General features: G+C 39.5%; 1 protein-coding gene across 10 annotated transcripts in view; it reads right to left on the bottom strand.

Moving 5' to 3' along the window:
* IKZF3 (IKAROS family zinc finger 3) overlaps nucleotides 1-18490 on the bottom strand; it is a 40342-nt gene that overhangs the window by 9600 nt on the left and 12252 nt on the right. For 4 of the 10 annotated variants that reach the window (XR_005107956.1, XM_037411029.1, XM_037411030.1 and 1 more), the window contains 4 exons: nucleotides 10668-10928; nucleotides 9810-9977; nucleotides 8005-8121; nucleotides 1106-1222 (listed from right to left, as the gene is read on the bottom strand). Coding sequence is in view for 9 of the 10 variants with exons in the window: in XM_037411029.1 (XP_037266926.1) it covers nucleotides 1106-1222; nucleotides 8005-8121; nucleotides 9810-9977; nucleotides 10668-10928 (663 nt within the window). In the remaining variant the exon portion in view is untranslated. The remainder of the gene's footprint in view (nucleotides 1-1105; nucleotides 1223-8004; nucleotides 8122-9809; nucleotides 9978-10667; nucleotides 10929-18490) is intronic. The other 6 variants (XM_037411032.1, XM_037411035.1, XM_037411031.1 and 3 more) reach the window with 4 other exon arrangements.

Below are 18490 nucleotides of genomic sequence, written 5' to 3'. Positions count from 1 at the left end.
TAAGAGCTACATTACCTTCAAAAATTAAGTTGCTTTTATATCTATCTCTATATATATATATCTATCTCTGGATTTAGCACCATACCCTTACCTAAGCTTGGCCCTTAGCCCCAGACGTTCGAGAACAGCTCCTCAGAACATCCCTCTGCCAGGTGGGTCAGTCTGACGGCAGCTGATCCTGCCTGCACCCTCAGCCCCACGCTTCTCCCCTCCCCAGTCATGTGTGTGAACATCAGCCACCACACAGGCCCCCTGGCTGAAGGTAAAGTTTCTATTAAGAAAAATAAGAACTCAGTACTTCATATAACCGTAGAGAATATAACAAATCAGGCATTACTGCATTACTGGTACTAATAATACAGAATTGCTGACTAAGGTCTGTACTCGGGACACAAGAGTTGCCTTTTATTTTCTTAAAAGGCAAGTTAATGAAATAAGACTAGCCGAGAGGATCAGGCATTTGCTGCAAACACAGAACCTGCTGAACTAGTATTTAAGATCCCCAGCATGCAAAACTCTGATCATATAAAATTAAATGCAAAGAAAATGCTATGGAAACACCTTGTTGCTTAAATTACCACAAGAAAGGATTTGATATTTTTAAATCATATTCAAATTCAGCAGGATGACTAACAGAAATCCAATCCTTTTCTGTCTTTAGGCCTTATTCCACACATGCATCCTGCAAGTATCTTCAGCTCCTGCTGACTAGAAAGAGCTCTCAGCTCTTAACAGCATGAAGCCTTCCTGTTCTTTTCCTGTAAAGGACCTAGCAGAGAACATTTCAAATGCACAGGTACAGAAAACAACACATGGAAGCTCATAAAAATGTATTTGTAAATTGCCTACACAAATAGACAAAAAGCACAATAGTAGCTTCCATTCAGTTTAAGTATCTAACAGAATATATTCTTTTTATTTCAATCAAGCCCCTACAACAAATCACTAAACCCATGTCAGAATAATCAAAGTTACTTTATTTATATTCTTTTGTATTAGATTATAAACTTGAGAAGGATATTTAAAATAAGCAGAGGCATTGTACTACAGGTTAACAACTTGCACATATTTAGCTGTTGCACATGAAAAGGTTTTTTGTTCTTACCAATAAATTTCTGAGGCATTGAGCTTTTTCGCTTTGCCACGTTGCTTGCTAGCCTGTCCAGCACAAGGGCTCTTTCACTCCCCATCTCTGCCTTGATGTGCCTTGCCTCCACGCTTGCTAGTTTGGAAAATGTGAAAAGGAAAAAAAAGAAAAGAAAAAAACAAAACAAAACAAAAAACACGTAGGTGAAAAGGAAAAAAAAAAAAAAAAGGAAGAGATGAATGGTTTAATCTCCGGAGTTTGCCACACTAACTGGGAGGAAACAGTTTGGAGATCTGATGTAAACTTGTTTTGCTGTTTCTGTCGTTCTTGCTCTTTGCGCCCTTGGGGACCAGTTGCGGTCAGTGGAACCAAGCACAGAAACACACAAAATTTTGCAGTCCTGAGCTCATGCAAGGAGAGCATAAACCATACAAAACCAATACCTTCATTAGCAAGAGGAAGTGTAAAATAAACTGGCTGGAAGGGTTGGTTACAAAATATAGATGGAGATACAACCTCTGTTAGCCTTTCTTTTTTATTCTGAGTAAGACTGTGTGACACCTGCAGACCGACACACTGCTTCAAAACTTCACTGTAAGACATTCGGTCCTCTTGCTATGCTTTTTTAGGTATCAGCCATACATCAATGCCTTCTTAACTAATCACTGAGAAACTTGTATGAAATATATCAATGTTCCACTAAAATCAAAATAATACAACCTTTCAACACTCGCTTTAACTCATTTTTTTCCCAGGTGTCATTACCACTTAATTTTATTTTTTTTTCTGAAATGCTACAGCTAAAACTAATGAAGAGTGTTTTCTCTCTGGCACATTTGTAAGCATTAGCATTAGGTGTTTTAAAGGTTATTACACCCTCCAGAATTTCTACTTTTAGAAAAAGTACACGTGCCTTATGATCACTTCCTTGAGACTGGGCCACTGACTGTTTTAAGGATCTTACCATTTTCCACAGTTCTCCTTTAGCCAGGCTAACCAGTGCCCACCATTTCACGGAAACTGCTGCTCGCTCTCACCTCATGGAGGCTGCACAGGCTTTTGAGCTGGATCAGCCAAGCTGAAGGACTGCCACCTCATATCGCTACTGCCAGACTAATACTGAACATAACTGCTGCAGCTTCCCCCAAAAAGGCTGCTCTCGCCTGAAGACCCAAGTACCAGTTAGTGGTACTTTTATATTAAAAAGTAGCACAAACAGTTTCAGTGTTAGGAACCACTGTGATGAAAACTAGACATGTTTTAAGAGACTGCCCATGCCTTTAAGAGTTGGAATCGGAATAGAGGAAAACGAAGACAAGGAAGGGTAATTTATTTTCCCAAGGTAATATAAAAGGTCATATTTCACCGTGAAAGAATCCTGGCTGCTGTGTTATTATACTATTGCACTAGTATACCTAATACATGCAGCATAATCTACACAAGGGAGAAGTAATGTCAGAGGAAAACGATACAAGCACTTGGGTATCACTTCAGTCCTGCTAAACGCAATTTTATTAACTATTGGACTTAAATTGCAGTTTACTAAGTACAAGTGATAAAAATGCAGTATCATCCTTCCATAGCCTAGTGTGCAACATTTCCCTATAAATTTCAAAGTCAGTCACTCCTTACTTGTTTATTATTGCTGTTACTGCTATCATATGAGTCAGACAGCACCAACCATGACTCACCAAACCTCAGCCAGAACTATTTGTTAATGTTTGTTCAGCATTTTGAAGATGTAAAGTGCTTCATAAGTACTCAATGCCACAAATACTAGCTACAAATATGACTCAGGATGGATGGGATAATAGGGCTCAGCTCAGCACTACCTTACTCCTGTCTCTTCAGGCTGTAACTCCATGATATACATGATAACCAGGCCCACAGAGGGCATGCATACACGATGCCTTCAAGGTAATAACATACTGCTTTTCCAGTCTGACTTTTATTCCAAATTACTCTAGTGTGTGGAGAGACTTGCATAAATATATTAATCAACTGCTAAAGTGCACCTGCTTCCAGCATGAGCTACCAAGACACTACATAGCACTTTACATAAAGCGAGACAAAAGATCAGGTTAAGTTGAAACTATAAGGGAAAGTTACAGGCAGAACATCACCATCCATTTGGATTTTGGCCAGAAGCTCTAGTTAATTCTTGAGAATAATGTTACAAGATTTTTAATTTCAGAACTTCTGTTTAACTCTCATGCTCCTAAAACTGGAATATCTGAGCTTTTTGTATTTTCTTTACATAACTGCTGTTTGAGGTTTGAACTGCTCCCGACCCAGAAAGCTTGAAATCTTGACAGGATCACTGCACAAGTCATTAACAATAGTAATTTAAATGTTAAAACCCCAGCAACCCACAACTACCCAGAACAAGATAATACAGTGTTCTATATTAAAAAATTTATGTTGTAAAGAAGAAAAAAAGAAAGAAAATGCAATTCATCCATGTCATAAAAGCAGCTCCATGATCCCTACCATTTCTTCATTTTTCTTATTTTGTTCTTCTAGTTCCTCTTTTTCTCAATCTTTAACTTCATGGGTTGTACTTTTGTTCTATTAAAGCTTTAATTTCACATTTTCAGAATCTTTTTCTCTATCTTCTGAGAGAACTCAGAGTGAAATTTGTGTAAGTCCTCAGCCAGCCCTAGAAACACACTGGAAGCTGCATACAGTGTATCAGTGACTACTCGTCTTGTCAGTGTTATTTATGTGCTAACAAGGGAACTTTATTAAATTAGTGTCAAGAGGGCAGACAAGTGGCTTCCTGCAGAGGTAACAATAGTCTTCACTCAGAAGAGATTGCTGAAAAGACAGTAACTATTGACCTATATAGTATGTTCTGGGACATCTGTAACTATCAATCTTTCAGCTTGCTGTCTGCCTGCCATTTCATTTTAATGCTGAGGGTCTTTTCTTTCACATGAAGATTTTCTACTCCTTACTAACGGCCATTTTTTCCCAAAGATAAAAAAAAAAAATCTCTATGTGCCACAGAAGGTCTTTGACAATGTCTCCATAATACAGCCTTAGGGAAACACTATCTGCTCCCATTGAGACAAAGGTGGTTGCACTTGATTCTCTCCCACAACACTGCTCTCTATCCAAAAGCTAACTTAAAATTAGCTCACCCACCTCTTTCTTCTGGATCACTTATGAAACAATCTAAGAATAATATTTAGTATTTAGGAAATGTGGTTTTTTAATTGCTAAAAATTCTCCAAAGACTTCTCAAACAGAAAGAAATAATCATGCCCTGTCTCCCTCTTCAATTACCTTATCCACTAGATGATTCCACTGCACATTGTGACGTTAGTATAAAGAACTAATTATCTAACTATAACACATATCTAAAAATAAATTTCAGGCTGGACTGACAGAAATGGTCAAGTGCTTCACTGAAAGTTATATTGTGAAATAACACACAGTCATAAAGAAAATCTAGACTTCAAAAGCACTTAACCTATTTCAGACTGTGATCTTGAAATGTCCTGCAAGCTAAATACCTCTGATGGTTCAACTGCTTGGCCAGAAAAGAACTAAAACCCTCAGGACGCTAAAAGAAACCTTGCAGATCAAATAAATCACCCTTTTCCCTTCTTGTTCAGATCTGCTCGGTGCTCTCACATGTGCCTCTGGAATTACATGGAAAGCCAAGCTCCTAACAGTGGTATTTTCACACAGGGGCAGGATGAGATTTAGCTCTAATGTCCTGACCACGTTCAAACTCAGGTCACCACCTCCTACACAATTAACACCAGCGACCACTTACAGCCTTCCCTGACCACCGCCTGAAATCTCTCTGTGGTGCTTCCAAGTACTACGGCCACCCTCGGTGTGTTACACATCAGTGGTGATCTTACATTTATAAAGCACTTCCAGAAGAAAAATTGTGGTTTAGACCTTATGAATGAGTGCTTATGTTTTCTTGTAATCACTGGGTGGCAAGCCACCTCTCTAAAACAGTGCTGTCACCCAGCCATTATGTCATTCTGTAGACATACAGAGTGGATGCTCTCCTTCCAGCCCACAGCACGAACACACGATCATTCAGCCTGTACTGAATTGTTTCCATAGTGTGGTTTTTGTCACACTGTCAACATCAGTATAATTTTTAGAACATGCGGGCCTTGTTCACAAAACCCTGAAGTACAAAGCAGAGCTCAAATTAGAGGCATTGCTTCCTGTAGCATCTCTGTGTGGTCACTAAATAATGGAGAATGGAAGAGAGGTGAGTTACTGTGCAATGAGAGCAACATGACCAGAGATTGTTATCAGGGACTGAGCAATGTGCTAACAACACTGTTGCATAAAATCTTTCTTTCAGAAATATTTCCAGGCTGCTACATTTGGAACATGCAAACGTTGTATAAAAAGCAGCCAGAATGGTTACTACAGTCCTGATGCTTTTCAGTATTTTAACTGATTATTGGATGATGGCACGTAGAGCACACTTGTGCTTAAAGATGGTTCCATATGAGAAGGTTCCAAGGACTTCAGGAAAGTATCAAAATTCAAAGCAATGCGGATAAGTAGGAAAATGGTCAGAAATCAAAAAAACAACATTCACTAAACACAAATGCAAAATGCTACACTTCAGGGGAAAAAAGCAAATTGAATGCACTAACTGATCTCCTGAGGTCCTTTCCAGCCTTCCCTCTCTCTGATTTTGTCATCTAACATAGTGCTGATATCAGAGAACCGAATGGAAATGCCTCAGCAAGACTGGAGTTCCTGTTTTTCATAAAACTTACTACTCCACCAAAAACACTGCAAGACTTTTAAAACTGCAAAGGTCTTAAAGGTATAGGGTACAGCCACATCGTGTCATACTGGAAATTTACGTTTCCTCTGTGACCAATTTAAGGCATGCTGTACTACTGCAGTAAGTACTACATAGCAGATTCTGGATAAGTGAAATGTTGCTATTCTGAAATGAATATAAACCATGAGAATCATTTAAAAGCAGAAATCTATAGTAGGTATCATGTTTTCCATTTTCACGTGGTGGACATCTCAGTGATTGCCATCATGGGAGTATGTACTGTAACATAAAACCACAGTTACAATAAGTATGGGTTCTCATGAAAACCAAAACTTGCTGATGTTCTGATAACCATTTACTTTTACTAATGCTCTAAAAAACATGTCATTTGCTGAAAAGATGATAGCCCACGAAAAACTATAAAACTCTAACTTTGTTAAATCATTGCTTCTTCATGGCGGTTTTTTGTGTGTGCATGTGTCATAAAGCCTGACACACCAGCTTCCTCGCTCTGCACAGAGTCAGGACTTTGGTCCCCACAGAGTCATCATCATCAAGGGGCCTTCACACCATTTTTCAGGCCCAGCTTGGGATGATGCCTGCAGAATCTTTGCTTGATAAGCATATCAGTGAATAAATTATTTTTTTTTTCATTATCAAAGGGCCTTGGTAAACACTGCTGTTTTAAGTGTATTTTTACATTTTAGTTTTCTTCTCTGAAAACTCAGTTTAACTTTTTTCCTTGTAAAGAAAATTCTATCTGAAATTCACAATCAAAACTAGGAAGCTCCTTAAAGTTATTGATGCTCAGAGGGCTGGAGCCCCTCTCCTGTGAGGACAGGCTGAGAGAGCTGGGTTGTTCAGCCCGGAGAAGAGGAGGCTCCAGGGAGACCTCAGAGCAGCCTTCCAGTACCTAAAGGGGCCGACAGGAAAGCTGGAGAGGGACTTTGTACAAGGGCATGTAGTGACAGGACAAGGGGGAAAGGCTTTAAACTGAAAGAGAGGAGATTCAGATGCAATATTAGGAAGAAATCCTTATCTATGAGGGTGGTGAGGCATTGGAACAGGCTGCCCAGAGAAGCTGTGGGTGCCCCATCCCTGGCAGTGTTCAAGGCCAGGTTGGACAGGGCTTGGAGCAACCTGGGTGAGTGGAAGATGTCCCTGCCCATGGCAGGGGGGTGGACTAGATAATCTTTAAGATCCCTTCCAACCCACACTGTTCTACGATTCTATGTTTCTATTGTTTGGTTGTTTTTTTAAGGCTGAAGAGCAAAAAAATGGGAACCCAAATGCTGAACCTGTAGACTCAGCTCTGCTATAGATTAGTTGTATTCTCTTTGGGGAGGTCACAACCACTCCCTGGCTTTGAATGGGAAAAGTAATTCTTTCCTGACTTACTGGTGTATTGTGGGATTTATATCACACAAGTTCATTTTAGGATTTGAAATATTCAGGCAAAGCAGGCTCAAAGATTACAGCAGTCATTTTTCACTAAAGTATTTTCAGAACTGCAGCACTGAGACTGTGAAAAGGAAAATAAGAAAAACTACGTTTTGATACCTTTTACCTTCAGTCTTTTCCAAAGACAACTCTACACTTAAAAGAAGTCCCTCATCTCTCACTACCTCCTAAGCTGATCTATCAGTGATCTTCAGGATACCATCCCATTTCCACGCCCTAGATCCATGTCACTAAAACTTCTGCAAATTCTAACAATGCTGACTAACAGTTTTCATTCTAAAGAAAAAGAAGCGTCAAACAGGCTGAGATGTGTGAAGAACTGTTGTCAACCACCACAGGCATCAACTCTTTCAATAAAATAAGCCACATAATAGCATTAATGTAGGAATAATTTAACTTACTGTGTCACCTACAGAAATGCAGCGTACAAGGTATTTTAGATGTTTTATTCAAAGTAACTGTGAAATAAAAAAGTGATTAAAATAAAAGCATTCTTTAACTAGTTGCCTGAGGGATGCATTAAACCAGACCCTTTTATAAGATGTTACAGCCCTTTAGGTTACAGAAAATGGCTGTAGTAAAAACTTCTCAGGCTGTGCATTAACAGCTTACCAGATGCCCTTTTTTAAGCACTGTAATGAACCAAAAAACCAAAACCACTGTAATGTGATAAACTCACCAGCCTCGCACATGCCAGCGTTCTGCAAATAAGTACGGCACCGCTCCTTGTGCTCCTCTAATGAGCTCCTTTGCTTGTAGCTCCTTCCACAAAACTCACATTTGTATGGCTTCTCCACTAGAAAAATAAGAGTGCAGGATAAAATAACTACAAGAGACTACTAAAACACCGTCTCCCTGACATTGAAGTATATAGTTACTAATAGCATATCTTCAGCTCATGGAGAATGCTTTAAATTTCTGTTAAGTTTATGAGCACTGTAATCATCACAAAGTTGGGGTTATGTAAGGGTGAAGCCCACCAGACACACAGAGTTCCTCTTCATCCCCTGAGCTCAGGACCAGAAAAGAAGAGGACTTATAACTGGACACTGTTCCCAGGAGCTCAGGTTCCTACCACCCTGCTGCAGTTGACAACTTCTCTTGGCGTAACTTCCCTAGGGAAGGCCAACTCTACTGCTGCTAAACCAGGACTGCAACTGTCCTAACCTTCTGACCTAGGTCCTGTCTCTACAGAATTTTTTCAAGGATTTCATGAAACTGATGAAGTTAAACCAAACCCAAACCATATTTGAGGCTCATTTATTTTCCAAAGGCATTTATGGAAAAGAAAACTATGGTTCAAATTCATTTAACTAAGATATCCACACAGCCTTTCCCAGCACCTCATACACAAGGACGGGAAGCACTTCCTAAAGTACCTCATTCCTGTTTTGTGAACAGACATCCTCTAACACACCCTGGCAAAATATCATCCCTGGACAGAGCAAATATAACTAGCCTTGCATTGTATGATGTGCAGCGAGACCACACTCCCTACTGCTAATGCAATTGTTGGCTTCTTTACGTGATTCACTTGAAGAGGCTTTCTTTATACTGTTTAATAAGCCAGCTCTTGAAAACTTCACTTACAATAACTACATGATGTGTTTGAAGCATGATGTTTTTAGCATTGTGCTGGTGGGGGACAGTCACCACCACTGTGACGGTTCTTGATTAAATCAGAATCTCATTTATCCATGTCAGGTAATCTCATTTTTAACTTTGATTCTTTGTGAGTTTGTACTTTTCTTTTTTTTTCTGTAAAGTGCAGTGCAGAGATAACATCTATCATTTAGAATAAATATTTTCTCTCTAGGCTGCTGTATAACACAGGATATACACAAATCAAAAGAGTAAGCACAACCTGGCTCTTACAGAACTGGGGGAACTATGATTAATTAATTTATACCTGGCTTGTTATTCAAGTCACATCAGCTCTGTGCCTTCATTTCTCCCATCTGTAAAATGGATGGAAAACCCTACCAGGCTTGAGAAAAAACACCGGTCTTTGTTGAGCATGTTAAGACATTCAGATGAAAGGCACTACACAACAGTGAGGTGTTCACTGGCGATAGTCGTGCTGTCCTGGATTATGCTTCTAGAGCCTAACAGCTCAGGGTAGGACCGGGAGTCCCAGCAAAGCATGTCTTCACACTACTCCTCAAATTCAGAGCTTGCTGGCACAGCTAGCTCCACTCATTTGAAAACACCAAGGAGTTATTTTGTTCAAGCAGGCATTGAGGCTGGCTGTTCCTCACAGCACACAGCTGTGACAGCAGGTTTCCCTGTGCCCTCTTTCTGCCTTAAGAGCGGAGCTGAGCCCAGAGATGGTTCCATCAGCACAGCAGGCAGAGTGAGTGGTCGCTGCTATCTGCCCACTGTTCAGAACTAGCCCAGCTGAGCGAACTTGGCTGACTCTTTTTCACACCTAGTGTCCTAGTGACACACGTCTAAAACACATGAAGTGTCTCTGAAGTCACTTACCAGAATGTGTCCTTAAGTGACCTGTTAGCGCATCCCTCCTTTGGCAGGCATAACTGCAAAGATGACATTTAAAAGGTTTTTCCCCCGTATGTAGTTTAATGTGGCGGAGGAGGTTACCCTTCTGAGTAAAGGAAGCTCCGCACTGATTACACTGGAATGGCCGTTCACCTTAAAATGACATACAAAAAAGGACATTTAATGGTTACGTGGGTATCATGCTGTCTTCATACCCTTTCCTTTTTGGAAGGGGAAAGAATGAGATACTGGATCAATTTATTTCTACAGAAACACACACAGCCCTTCCGTTGACTTCAGTGGGAGTTACATGCAGCTCTGGTGTCAGAGCTTCTTGTAACATATGTACGACTATAGAAAACACTGTACAGTTTTTCCATGAAAATAAGTGTTCTGGAGGAGGATGATTCCAACAAGCTAGCAATTTTTAGAAAAAGCAAAAAAAAAAGTCTCATCTTACTGCAGGTCAAAACCCAAGATGCTCACTGGCTTGTTGCCAAATTATAGCACAAAGAGAAATACAGATACAGACTGGAAATGGCGGCACAAAACCAATCTAACTTGTGTTTTGTGCCTGAAATACTTAAATTGCATAGTGCCTTTCATCCAAAATTCTTAAAATGCCTCACAAAAATGCTTTTACTAATAGTCAGTCCTGACAGTAAGAAAGGTGGGTAAATGAGGCACAGAAAAGTGAGTAACTTGCTAGAGATCACACGTGGCGTCAAGGGTAGAACAAGGAAATCTTGGTTTTGGTATCCTTTTTTAAAATAAGTAGTCTAGCTTACAAATTACTATCCTTTCAGTATTCATCTCTTACAAGAATAATATAGGGATATTTACCAGTGTGGCTACGCTTATGAACCATCAAGACATTGAGGCTAATGCAGGCTAATCCACAGATATCACAATTCATTTTTCCACTAGCTGGCCTGATGTTGTCATATGAGCCAGAATGTCTTTCCAGTTTTATGCTTTCATATTCATTATATTCTCTGGGATAGGTGTAAGTCATTTCAGATTCTTCTGGGGTTTCCATATGTTCTGAATTTAAAGCATTCTCCTCTCTTTCACTGTATTCAGCTTTCACTTTAACCACATCATCTGCAGGTAAAACAAAGCAAAAAGATGAAAAGATGCTCATCTTAGGCACTATGAAGGATCTTAGGAAAAAAACTCAAAGATTACATAAAATTACATTACCAATCTCCCTGAATATTTTACTTGAACATCCAAAGATGAAAAAATGCCATTAAGATATGAATCTTCATGGGTCATGTACACTTAATGATACTCACAGTGAGATAACCTTTAAAAATACTGACCTGCCTGCTAATTACCTTTGATGGATAATTTCCTTCTACACATTATTAAAGTATAATACAGTACAAACTTCTGCAATTACAGGGTGCTATTCAGGATTCGTAAGAAAATACTTATTCCTACAGCTCACACTTAGCCTACAGAAATTGGTGTCTCAGGCTGTTCCCGCACATTGGAAATACAGAAAAACACAAATTAAAAAGGTTACTTCTATCTTCCTGTGGAACCTCTGGTGCTTGAAACAGGCCTAAGAAATAGTCTGACCCAGTGTAAGAGTTCCAATGCTCCCATGGTACAGATTCTCATGAGTTAGGCCTAATAAACAATCCTAATTTTTACCTGCAAATTACAATTTTTATCCAAACATCTCAAATGTGTGAGGAGCATCCAATAATATTGATACCTGTATCATAAGGTTACTGTGTGAGTAAAACTAGCAGAAGCAGGGTAAAGAAATCAATGAATGTATTCAGAAATCTTAAAAGATTTGTCCAAAGCCATATCACGAGTATGTGGCAAAGAACCCAAAGACTCATAAAGATCAGCATCCGTGGCCTCTCAACAGGTTCCTGAACCTGTAGCCATGTCCCGAGAAAACCAAAGGCATTGCCTTAAATGAATGCAATTTCACGACAAGAGGACAATGTAACAAGTAGCTAATAATTTACTAACTATAAAAATTTACTAAATATTTACTAACAATAATGCTCCCATGTAAAAATATAAGCAGATTGGTCACACTATATGAACAGCTGACAATTCCAAACTTACATTGCTGAATTTCTTTTCCACTATTAACTCCAGCATTACTGGCACTTGCATTAAAATCTTTACTAATTGACAGGACAGATTTTTTCTGCTTTTCCATCTAGACCAGAGCTAGGCTATGGCTGAAACTTGAGTTATGCCTCAAGCTACCAAGTGAAGAAAAGCACCAAGAGATAAAACACATAGTTTCCTGTTTGAAAGTATTCTTCTCCTGGCCACCTGCTCCTCTCTCAAACTGAGGGTTAGACAGTTAAATATGGCACTTAATCACTTGTCCTTTCTCCAAAGTACAGAACTTGGACTGCTGAATATGTATTAGCTCTGGTTCTGAGTAATAAACCACATCAAATGCCAAGAACAAACAATGGGTGACAGTGAAAATGAGGTGGCAACATAAAAGCAGCACTGAAAAATGAAGATCTGGCAACCAATGCTTTCGTGAAGTCAAAGTTCTCAACTATATTTTAGTGATAAAATCACTCCTCTATCCTAAATGTTTTATGAAGCCCAGCCAATCTATCAATCTTTGGGTTGAAGGGAGGTGGAAGAAACAGGTGGGTGATAATTTCTTCATCCTATGCAAGCATCCACAGTGTAGGGTGGAAAACTCCAAGATTTCCCTTGGTGCTCTCCCTAGATGATGATACACACAGAAGGATGGTGCTTTTTTCCTGCGTATTGTATGGTTTTATCCCCCTATCCTGAAAATTTTTTAGTTTGGGGACTCAGTCAGTTTGGGACTGACTGCCCTGGTCCCAGAAGAGCTCACACAGGTTTGGCTGTTTGCTCAGAGGGTCACAGGGAGCTCTAGATTCATCTACAAACGGGCCATTTTTCTCTGCACCTGCTTCGATACTAGTTCTGCTTCACATCCCAGGGATTCCTAGTTTCACTGAAACAGGTTTTCCTCCGCAAGTACCTTCTGCTGCCAACTTCATGTCTGAGGGAGCAAGGGTGCCTCTGCTATCAAGACTCTAAAATTAGTTTATACATCCAGTTCCATCACGCTAAGGAAAATTATTACCAGTTGCTGAAAGCAGCTTTCAACAGAATCTGTTTTCCAAAAAAAAAAACCAAAACAACCCAAAAAAGTGTTTTTGATGGTAGTTTGGGCTTTTTTTCCCTCTCAGAAGAAGGCAGCTCCAAAATAATTTGCTACATCCTGCACAGCACGGTAAAAGGAAGTACCCATTGCAGCTGCACCTTGTTGGTACTTTCAGACACAATTTCAATTCCCACTTTCTACTTAACGTCTCACCTTTTGTCTGCATCAAATGCAATCGCTTAGTGGATAACTAGTTGTAAACTCCAACTGAGAAGACTTCTCTACCGTTTTCTACTGTTTCTCACCACAAGTTCATGGCTCACAGCTTTTCACTCTTTTACAGACCTACGCCAGCGCTCACATAGCACTGCGTGAACGCTGGGTTGAGTTCCCCATGGCAAGCACTTGCTGACTGGCACAAACTGGGCAAGCCATTCTAGGCTTCCACTGTGGAAAATAATTACCTCTGCATTTTCCATATTGCATGCTGACTGCTTGCAGTACTTGTGTTTTCTTATAGTGGTGGTGAAGGATGCACCTGAGTTCTGATCAAGGCTTTTCCACCACTGCCTCCCTGCAACAAACATCACTGCTACTCCAGCCGTCAGCAATATCCACCAAAGCTCGAGCGCTTTGCAGTTTACATGTAGGCATTTGAAGAACCTCAACGGAAAAAATTCACTTTCTGATGACTGAGAACAACAGCCAGCAGAAGCCACTAGGGAAGAGGCTTTATTTAGCCAAGTAAGTGTTAGAAGGGTTGGAATTTTTCTGTCCTAACACACCTGTTAACTGTTTAGACTTCACTCTGTCTTCCTGGCAGCAATACAGAAGGAATCTTTGGTACAAAGCAGTCTGAGGAAAAGGCAGCTCACTACAGGTCAGCCTAAAATTAACCAAGTGCTTGCAGAGGTCTGAAGCAACCAAATTCCTTTTTCAGCCCTGACTTTTGTTCTGTGCACTGGCACACACAGGGAATACTGTGAGATCAGGAGATCGGCAGCTGTGTGGAAAGGTATCTGTCACTTAAACATCATATCAACATATTTTAATGACATCAGGGAGTTTCCAAGCTGGTTTGCCTTAACCAAGAGGAAGGCGGCTGTAACTTCAAGTAGAAAAGGAAAATTTAACTGAGGAAAGACACAATTATCCCTAACAACACTAACAAAGTTCCCCCAGTTGAAAAAAAGAAGTGCTATCATCTCTTCGATGCTCAGGAAAGTAAAGAAGTTGTAAGAGGAAAAAAACATTCAGGGTGTCCAACCCAGGTAACTATTTTTCTTCAGGCAGTTCATGAAGGTAATACACACTGCAGAAAAAAAATGTTGTAGATTTTACACAACAAAGTACCAGTGTGATGCGTTAAGGCTGATGCACATGGTTTCATTTCCTGGGGAGATGATTACAAGATGAAAGACATACTCCAGAGTAATATTTTTGTTTCACCTGAAACACTGTAAAAACAATGGGTTCTGGAAAAAATCCAAAATAAAGCCGTGGTGGCAACTTCAGACTGAGTCACCACATGAACAGGGCTTGCATATGTTCTATAAAATGCATGAATAAAAAAAGAAGTCAATAGCAGCAATTAGGACAAGCTAGAGTTTTATCTTTGCTATTCTCTCCAGGAGGAAGTCTCAGAAGGAAAATCCCCCAATTACTATATTTAATCCAAGACCTTGGCATCACGTATAGAGAAAAGAATGTAAGTTTTGCACTGTTGTTAAGCAAAGTTTACCAGTAGTGTTATGAAAAGCACAAAGAATAAAAAACAGAAGCTATTAAAGACAACGGCACAAAAGGGTGATGTTGCTCAAGTGTTTTACAAGGAGTGGGGTCATAATCATGAAATCCTCAGCACATGCAAAAAGTCAACTGGATAACAAAGAAACTTAATCATCTTAATGTGGCGTTTTAATGACGCTGCTGATTTGCTATGCCAATTCAGAGATAATGAGCCCCTAATGCTACAGATGTTCAGCCAGACTAAAGAAAAAAAAAAGAAAAAAGAAAAGCTTTTCTTGTATGCCATTTCCTAACTATCCAATTAAACAAATTGTGAAAGCATATAAATAGTTTACCACATTTTGACAGCTGTTAATAGAATTCAGATGCCAAAGAACAAGAAGGGAGTCTATGCATGTGCGTACTGAAGGATTCTTGTGACTACCTGGATCTGACAGGTATTAACTGATGATTCATCACCTTTATTCCCACAAATTGTCCCCAGAAACAGCAGTATCAACCCAAAACCTAGCACACACGTACTAGAGTTGTCCCCTCCCAGAATGCGAGATTCCTTTACCTAAACCAACTAGAAACAGAACAGGCACACGTGGTGAAACTGAAAAAGTAGCGGAGTTTCCAAATTAAAGTCAGAATCCTGCATGTTTATGACAAACACCTCTACAATGGAATTAACGTGCTGTGGGGGAAGAGATGTCATGAATTAAAACCCAACCATATTCCTTAATGAATAGAGAGAGCTTTGCAGTACATCCCATCAAAATTATTTAAAAAACAAAATCAATGCTATACCTATGGTTTTTCTTACATAACAAGAAGAAATCAATGACACGTGACATACATGGATATACTGAATATTTGGAGACTGTAAGTAATGGGGAATTATAAAATGTGATGTGACATAATAGCAACGTGAGATTTTTATTTTTTTTTAATAGAGGTAACACAGCAATAAGGCAACTTTTCTCCATATCTGCCTTCTACATCACTGCAGATACCAGTTCTAGGGAAGGGAAAGGAGTTAAAGCCTTTTGGGCCCAACCTGGCTTTGTTCCTTCCACTGACTCCAGTGATAAGCTCGCTTTTTTTACAACAGCAGCAATGATTTTATGAGATCATTGTTTGCCAACAAAGGAAGAAGCAATCACCTAGAAGCAGTATCTGCTTCCAGCCAGGCAGCAGTGGCAACAACAGTAATGAAGACGTAGTGGCAATAAACATGTACTCCTTCATACAGCGCGCGTATGCCACTGGACTTGTCCCACTCAGGTGTCTCCACAGCTGCAGCGCCCTTTTTGTGTCACTACAGGCCAAACCAGATTCTTCTGCACTAAAAAATCACAAGTACTACATTCAGTGTTTCTGTTTGACAGCGCACTGGAAATCCACACATTTCACTTCCTTGGCTTACTAAAAATTATTACTTGGACATAATTGGCTTTGATTTTGTCCTTGTGCCTTCCAGTATTTTCTTAGTACTGTTGTTCAGTACCCATTTTTGTACAAAAAACCAAGCATCTATTTTGTTTAGATACTGTATAAAGCATACTTGAGTGGCAATTCCTAAATAAACCACTGCAGTATGCACCTGGTGGAAATTTCACTTCTAAAAATAGGAGAGAAACTTTCATAATTCCCCTTTGTGGAGTGCATGCTCTATGGTAATGAGTTTTCTTGTTTTTATTGTGACTTGAACAAAAATAGAAACAAATCAAATTGAAATGCAGCACTGAGAATTGGAAAGGAAAAAAAGAACAAAAAACCAGGCATCATTTTCCAAGCACTGGGATGTGTGTTTTCTACTTCATTAATACCAATGTCTTTCTATCATTAAAACACAGTATAATTTATCTATTTGCACAATTAATTACAAAAAAAATATTTAAAATAAATCAAACAACATGCATCATCCCCAAGCTCATGAGAGCCAGGAAATTTGATTTAAGTAACTGGTTCTTAAAGCATCTTATTCGAATCCTAGAATCTTTCTTATAAAGATGAATATTCCTCTGTAAATCTATAATTTCATACCTGATATTTCCCATTTATTACAAATTTCTGCCTAATAATAATCGAGTGGGGGTTTTAGGACTTTCATTCCAAAGGTTTCCAAATTACGTTACAGTTATACTAACAGAAATAGCGATAAAGGAAAAGTGTTATCCAAACCTAAGTGCCCCCAAAGCTGGGGATGAACAGGAAAACTGCACAGCAACACCAGGCAGCGCTAGGCCAGGGTTTCGGGAAGGAAATGAAAAAGAACACATTTAACTGACACTACAAACAGAATTTGTGGAAGCAGAATGTTATTACCTGAGACAATATGACTGGGGGCTAGAAAATGATGGTTAGTACTATGCTAAAACTATCACGGACTTCTATTTTATTTTTTTTTTTAATTTAAAAAAGTGTCGATAGCTTGCCTTTTTCCTCAACTGCCTATTCCCCAGCGCTGCACTGGAGCACAGAGGATCAGAAGGAACGCTATAGCGCTGCACAGGAGCACAGAGGATCAGAGGGAACGCTATCCCACACCCAGAGCCTACAGCGCCCAGATTTTCCAAAGCCTGTCTCAGATGAATTTTTGCTTCATTTATGACACCTGTTAACATCGTCCTTTCAAATCTTAATATCTTGAAAATCTCCCTCTTAAACCAAAAACAAATGAAAAAGGAACACAGCAAAAGATGAACCTGTGTCAGTTCTTCCCTTCTGTTACAGTTAGGATAACATCACTCACAGAAAACATTTCTAAAATGACAATTCCTGAAGTCCAGAAAGCCAGATACAATCACAACCGTTAAATCAGACTTCAATTAGACAGTTAATCAGAGAACATCTGGACCTAACAGTCAGACTGAAAAAGGCCACATGTTAAATTCAGATAATAGCCTTCATTAGTTATATCAAGGGACCTATTATTAATACGACCACTCAGGCATGATCGTCTCTGGTCAACTGCTTTTTCAAATGAACTTCAAATCTGAGAAGTTGCAAGTGTAGTTTCATTTAGCCTTTTCTAATTAATCTCCCAAAAGTTATCCTCACAATGCAATATACTCTTGTGTTTGGTACTAGAAAAATATCATATGAAGAGGAAAATATAATAATGTGAAGAACAGGGAAATCAGCGATAAGTATCAATGGAGATTTTTAACACCTATAAACTGAAGACAGGAGCTTGGTTAAGATGTTGCTTAAAATCCTTGAACACGTTAATCTTGACAAAACTAACTGTATTGATTTGATTCAACTATCAAAAACTTCCCAGTAGTAAATAATCTGCATTCTGAGACTTGAATTATAGATTACTTTCTCTCCAAAATGAGGTTTTTATAATTAAATACTTGTGATTTACTTTTAGCTTGGTCTTCTATAGAAGCATATGCTTCCACTCTGTGTTCGCTTCGTAACATTCAGACCTGTACACCAAATTCAATCCTACCTGGAAGAGGAGAGGGCATCTCAGAATTAATCTTTTCTGACAATTTGTCTGTTCAATGACGCCCAGGAGTACCGGCATCTCCCAAAACCACTCCTGGAGGTGGTGCTCCTGCACCAGGAAAAACAGCCAGTGTGGCTGGCACACTTGGCAGGTGAGGTGCAGCAACAGACTGTTCGACAACAATGTACAGAACCGAGCTCTGAATTAAACAGAAGTTCCTAACAGCTCCTGCAAAGCAGCAGAGGGAACAAAAACAGGAACAAGAACTGGAGCAGCTGAATGCAGTGTGACGGGAGATGGCACTGAGGACGCAGCAAAGCTAGCCTGAGGTACCAA

Source organism: Falco rusticolus, chromosome 18 (assembly GCF_015220075.1).
Source record: "Falco rusticolus isolate bFalRus1 chromosome 18, bFalRus1.pri, whole genome shotgun sequence".
In the NCBI taxonomy this organism is placed as follows: Eukaryota; Metazoa; Chordata; class Aves; order Falconiformes; family Falconidae; genus Falco; species Falco rusticolus.
This window is presented reverse-complemented; position numbering and strand designations above follow the sequence as displayed.